The sequence below is a fragment of the Orussus abietinus genome, unplaced genomic scaffold, assembly GCF_000612105.2.
Source record: "Orussus abietinus isolate OABI.00-Male unplaced genomic scaffold, Oabi_2.0 scaffold8, whole genome shotgun sequence".
Classification (NCBI taxonomy): domain Eukaryota; kingdom Metazoa; phylum Arthropoda; class Insecta; order Hymenoptera; family Orussidae; genus Orussus; species Orussus abietinus.
In genome coordinates this window covers 1,278,374-1,283,378 of record NW_019395997.1, presented here as the reverse complement: position 1 = coordinate 1,283,378, position 5,005 = coordinate 1,278,374, and the positions used below count along the sequence as shown (strand labels likewise).

At 41.7% G+C, this 5,005-nt stretch overlaps 4 protein-coding genes across 4 annotated transcripts; all 4 read left to right on the top strand.

Annotated features, from left to right (window-relative positions):
- Positions 1–869: 869 nt before the first annotated feature.
- LOC105699578 (zinc finger protein 593 homolog) lies at positions 870–1,845 on the top strand. Its single transcript, XM_012424708.2, has 3 exons — positions 870–1,228; positions 1,390–1,490; positions 1,569–1,845. The coding sequence occupies exons 1-3, from the start codon at positions 1,139–1,141 to the stop codon at positions 1,810–1,812; spliced, it is 435 nt and encodes a 144-aa protein (XP_012280131.1). The 5' UTR covers positions 870–1,138; the 3' UTR covers positions 1,813–1,845.
- LOC105699576 (serine--tRNA ligase-like) lies at positions 1,817–3,371 on the top strand. Its single transcript, XM_012424707.2, has one exon. It carries the CDS (start codon positions 1,841–1,843, stop codon positions 3,281–3,283), a length of 1,443 nt encoding a protein of 480 aa, XP_012280130.1. The 5' UTR covers positions 1,817–1,840; the 3' UTR covers positions 3,284–3,371.
- Positions 3,372–3,466: 95 nt separating this feature from the next.
- On the top strand, positions 3,467–3,858 carry LOC105699292 (cytochrome b-c1 complex subunit 8-like). Its single transcript, XM_012424164.1, has 2 exons — positions 3,467–3,694; positions 3,764–3,858. Exons 1-2 carry the CDS (start codon positions 3,541–3,543, stop codon positions 3,856–3,858), a joined length of 249 nt encoding a protein of 82 aa, XP_012279587.1. The 5' UTR covers positions 3,467–3,540.
- A 312-nt stretch (positions 3,859–4,170) lies between these two features.
- Positions 4,171–4,912, top strand: LOC105699524 (NADH dehydrogenase [ubiquinone] 1 beta subcomplex subunit 9). The gene is made up of 2 exons (XM_012424593.2): positions 4,171–4,374; positions 4,499–4,912. The coding sequence occupies exons 1-2, from the start codon at positions 4,265–4,267 to the stop codon at positions 4,824–4,826; spliced, it is 438 nt and encodes a 145-aa protein (XP_012280016.1). The 5' UTR covers positions 4,171–4,264; the 3' UTR covers positions 4,827–4,912.
- The last annotated feature ends 93 nt before the right edge of the window (positions 4,913–5,005 follow it).

Below are 5,005 nucleotides of genomic sequence, written 5' to 3'. Positions count from 1 at the left end.
AGCTCCACGCCAGGGGCGCCACCCGACCCGGCCGCCGGCGCCGCCATCTCGCGGCGCCCGCCGGAACCGACCGCGCACCGACCGGCCGCGGCCAACCGAGCCGGACAGGCCGGACCCGCCGAGCCGCACTCGCCTGGAGTTGACGGACTTCGCAAGAGAGGTTAGGTCTGCGCCCGGACGCGGAGAGAGACAGACGGGGAGGTTGGGCTCCCCCCTATGCGCGAACGACGGTGGGTCGGCCGAGACGCTCCGAGAATTTAACCTCTCGCGAGCACACGACCCCGATTTACCGCGCGAAACGGCCGTCTCGACTGCGGCGAACGCGGCGAGGGAGACTCGGGGCCGGACGCGGAGGATCAGCGAACGCGCGAGACCGGCGGAACCCTCGGCCTCCCCGTGGGCCTGCCTCATGCGGGTCCCCCACTCTGCCCACCGAGAGACTCGCTCCGTCTCTATTTGCCCGATCCCTGCCACGAGTGGGAAAGAGAGGTCGCGCTCTTCGCGGCACGAAAAACCCCCGTGGTTTGTTGGCCACCTTCTCTCCTCGCCTCCCGCGCTGATCCTTTCGCTCGGAAAGCGCTCCGCGGAATGGCCGATGGTCCGCAGGCTAGCCAATGACGTCATCCTCGGTCCCTTTTACGACCCGGCGATTTTATTCGTAATAATTTGGAAATAAATAAGAATTGAAAAATCCTGGGCCCTGGTTACTGTTATTTATATTGAGGAAAACGTTCGGGCGAGATTGGAAGATTTTTTACGAGGGTTCGCTTTGCCGTTTCGGGTGACTTTCGTCGTGAGTGGTGGCAACGTATATTTTTGTACGTATCCGATAAGACTGTCACCAGAGGTGCGTATTCACGCGCTACTCGAAGTTTCTCGACGTATGTTATATTAATTAAGTAATGAAACGTAGAAAACCAGTAAAGTATGAGATCAATGTGATTACCGAACATGTATGACATGTAGTACTCACCGCAAACTAAAGTCTCGTTTTCAAGGAATTTACCTAGGGGATGAAACTTGTGATGTAAATTCCCTAGGGTATCTTTCTAACCAACCCTGCTATCAATGGATGTCATATGTCGGTTGTCAGTTTTTGCACGGTTCCTTTGATTAAATTTAACAGGACGGATCAGTTATGGTTTATAAACGGAAGAAGTATCACAGGGGAGACACTCACCTCAAAAAGGGTTGGAAGACTAAAAGACGAGGCAAGGATCTCGACGAGGTTAGCGGAAATTCTAACCTTTACGATTCGCTTGCGCGGTTGACCACGTGGGTCGGGCAACATGGCGCACTTCTTGACTTCTGAATGTTTCCGTGGCTTTTCATTTCTATCTTCCCCGGTTTTGAGTCTGTATTATCCTTTTCTGTATTTCCTATTGACAGATTGATGAAGATTTAAAAGACGAGAACGCAAAAAAATTGCTGCATCAGAAAATAGATTTAGACAGACCTGGAGCTGCTCAACACTACTGCTTACATTGCGCGTAAGAATACGTTCTAAAAAATTATCCAATGAAAGATTTTAGATCTCTGGTAATAATTAAAAAGAATCCTTTCTTTAGGCGATACTTTATAGATCGTCGAGCACTGCAGGATCATTTTACTACAAAGGTTCACAAGAGGAGATTGAAGGCTCTAGAACTAGAGCCTTACAGCGTCGAGGAGTCTGAAAGAGCTGCAGGCAAGGGCAGCTACGTCGAACCTAGGAAAAGAAAAATTATAACTCAACCGATTGAAGATTCTAATCCGTTGGACTCTGATTTGGACATGTCTCCAGCAGCAAAAGTCACTAAAATGGATAAATGAAACAAGTGGATTATTAAACATTGTTAAAATGAACATTGTCGCTTTTCGAATTCTGGGGGTTGTTGGGAGATGCAGCTGTCAGAGACTGAATCAGTATTTTCTACAGACATCGAGATTAAGTTTGACACGGACGTACGGTTCTGCTTTGTTTATTCCGGATAAAAAGGGCCATGAAAGTTATTCTTTCTTATCACCAAAATTGGACTTCGATAAGAGGTTTAATGATCTCGATAGGTTGAAAAAAGAAATGTTGTTGCGCAATGTGGACATTGACGTAGTCTCATTAAAGGAAGCTTGGGAATCCTATAAATGTGTCCTTGGAAAGAAACAGATTTTAGAGGAGAAAAGAGTTCAGATAGCAGATCGATCAAAAGATTTGCATCAGAAAGCAAAACGTACTGCCGAGGAAGAGAAAGAGTTACTCGAGCTTCAAGAACAGGGGAAACTTGTTAAGAAGGATCTAAAGGATATTAGAGATGTTATATTTGAGTATGAAGAAAATTCTATAATACCGGCTTTCAAATTACCAAATGAGTTAGATCCTAGGACACCTGCTGAGTCATCGAAAATAATGGATATTATTGGAGTCTTACAAGAGATACCCCGAGAACATAGAAAAAGTCACGTACAAATTGGAACGTCCTTAGGGTTATTAGATTACAGAAGTCCTATAGAATACTATTTACTTGACAATGCAGCTTTCTTTGAATTAGGAGTCTTGGAACTAGCAGGTCGACTCTTTAAAGAAATGGACATGACACGAGTGGCAGGAATGGATTTCAGTCACAGTCGCTTAGTCGAAGGCTCAGGCCTTGATTATGAAAATCCTACTGATACTTTTATCCTTCAGGATGACTCAGTTAAAATATCAGATCATATGCATTTAGTTGGAAGTGCAACCCTTATTTCTATTCTAGCTTTATACACAAAACAATTATCACGTCCTTCACTATTTCCAGTAAAACACTTTGCTACTGGAAGGGAGTACAAGCCTGTTCTTGAAGATACGCCGCTTAATGGTTTGTTTACCATTTGTCAGTCATCCGTAGCACACGCTTTCATCATGGTCAAAGATGCCGAAGATGCAGAAATAGAACTTGAAGATCTTCTTCAAACGGTTAAAAAATTATACAGAAATATTTGTAGTCATTACAGAATTGTAAAGAGATCGGCTGCAGAACTGCGCTCGTGGGAAAGTTTACGTATCTCCTTTGAAATGTGGTCACAATTCTCTGGAGAATACATTGAAGTGGGACATATTTCAACGTATGGTGATTTCTTAAGCAAACGTTTGCTTATTGGGTATCAGGCACCTAAAGGAAATAAGTTTCCTCTAATTATATCTGGAATGGTACTGTCGGTACCACGTGTGCTTGGTTGTCTTCTGGAACAAAACCCTGATAAATTTTTAATACCACCAGAAGTAGAAAAATGTTTTCCACAATACTGTGCTGCAGAATTCACCGATTAGAAGTAATAAGTTTGTATCCAAAGTAGTTATATAATAAAAAATGGTTTATAATGTATGCAAGTTTATAAATACTAAAATGTTTTGATTACTAGAAGGTGTGCATGTAAACACTAAGTACGTTTAAGTTTCGTGCATGATCAAGCAAACACTGCTGAGTTCTTGTTAAAAACAAGAGACTCCAGAAATCAGCGTTCATTCAATTGAAATCTAATAAAGCTTTGTTTCATAAAATTGATCTATCGAGAATTGGCGATAACATGGGTCATAGCTTTGGAGAATTACCAATTCGAATTCGTCGTATTCTGATGTATACTCTCTCACCTTACGAGCAGGTGACTTGGCCGAATGCTTTGGAATCTATAATAGGAATTATCAAACGAGGGGCATATAATCTGCCCATGGTAGCACCGCGTATGTACACTAATGATTTATGTATTAATTCTAATTACTATTTAAAATAAGAACAATATATTTCTTCAGCATTCATCTTCACGGCGTTCTTCATGAATTGGGCGGAGAATGAAAACAATCGTTTAAAGAGGAAGTGCCCTAAACAATATGAGAACGATCAATGAATGACTTTTCATTGTTTACATGTTGCGTCAAGTAAATTAATTCCAATAAATAATAAACCCTCAAAGCTTCTCATAATCTTTTGCATAAAACCTTCGAATGCCTGTTCACGGGAAAACAGATAGTGAGGTTATGCTGTCGGTGTTGCCGTGTATGTCGTTCTTTCTCTGTTTCTCTCCATCAACTTAACCTACAAGCTGTGTTCCGTTTTCTGCTACAGTCGTCTAGTTATTACTAGTGAATTTTCGTTTACATAGAAACAGGGCCAAATCAGGGTTGCAGCAGAAATAAATTAAAATTTTAGAGTGGTTCGACTGTCCGGTGATGTAATTTGTTCAGAAGAACGAAAATTGTAAGATGCTGCATTAATATATCGAGAGGATTTAAATATTATTTAACAATTAAACGATGGCACAAATACCGATTGGTATTCGCAGTCATTCACAAAAAGTATGTTCTCTGTATAAAAGAGCAGTGCGCATGCTGAGGTGTCATTTTCCCATAAGACACGACTTCAGGTATATGATAAAATAATCACAGAAGAATAATTGGAGTTAGAAAGTCTTGTCCAACGTTGTCCTTTCAATTCTTACCGAGTATACAAAGTATACACATGTATGACTTTCCTGTTCTTTTACTTAGATACCATGCCGTCTTACTCAGAGACCGTTTTGACAAGAGTGCAAACATAAAAGATATAAGAGTGGCTAAGGATATGTTAATATCTGGGGAAGAGGAGCTTTTCAAGTACCAGCACTACTTGCCGATACAGTTTCCAAATTCTCCTGGTGGCATAGCCTATGATCGCGAAGTCATACTACCGGATTGGATCCTTGACTACTGGCATCCTATAGAAAAGGCTATGTACCCTAAGTATTTCGCTCTTCGTGAGAAGCGCAAGAAAGAGTACATTGAATTCTTCGATAAACAATATCCAGATGCTCCTAAACATTTCGATGATGATCATTGATTCATTGGGGCTGATGCTTATAAACATATGTAGAACTATATAAGTGCAAAACTATTGCAATAAACAGTACCTATGTCTACTCGATGCAAATGAACTTCGTAACTCAACTTTACATCAGACATTTGTTCTCACGAGCACCAAGTGGTTTGCAAAAAGAGTTTTTATTGCAATATGATTGA

Bases quoted from the DNA above. Each gene is read 5' to 3' on its own strand.
- LOC105699576 (XM_012424707.2), top strand. From the start codon at position 1,841: ATGAACATTGTCGCTTTTCGAATTCTGGGGGTTGTTGGGAGATGCAGC.
- LOC105699578 (XM_012424708.2), top strand. From the start codon at position 1,139: ATGGTTTATAAACGGAAGAAGTATCACAGGGGAGACACTCACCTCAAA. The intron at 1,229-1,389 runs GTTAGCGGAAAT...TCCTATTGACAG, and splicing joins GAGGCAAGGATCTCGACGAG to ATTGATGAAGATTTAAAAGA. The intron at 1,491-1,568 runs GTAAGAATACGT...TCCTTTCTTTAG, and splicing joins CACTACTGCTTACATTGCGC to GCGATACTTTATAGATCGTC.
- LOC105699292 (XM_012424164.1), top strand. From the start codon at position 3,541: ATGGGTCATAGCTTTGGAGAATTACCAATTCGAATTCGTCGTATTCTG. The intron at 3,695-3,763 runs GTATGTACACTA...ATATTTCTTCAG, and splicing joins TCTGCCCATGGTAGCACCGC to CATTCATCTTCACGGCGTTC.
- LOC105699524 (XM_012424593.2), top strand. From the start codon at position 4,265: ATGGCACAAATACCGATTGGTATTCGCAGTCATTCACAAAAAGTATGT. The intron at 4,375-4,498 runs GTATATGATAAA...TCTTTTACTTAG, and splicing joins CCCATAAGACACGACTTCAG to ATACCATGCCGTCTTACTCA.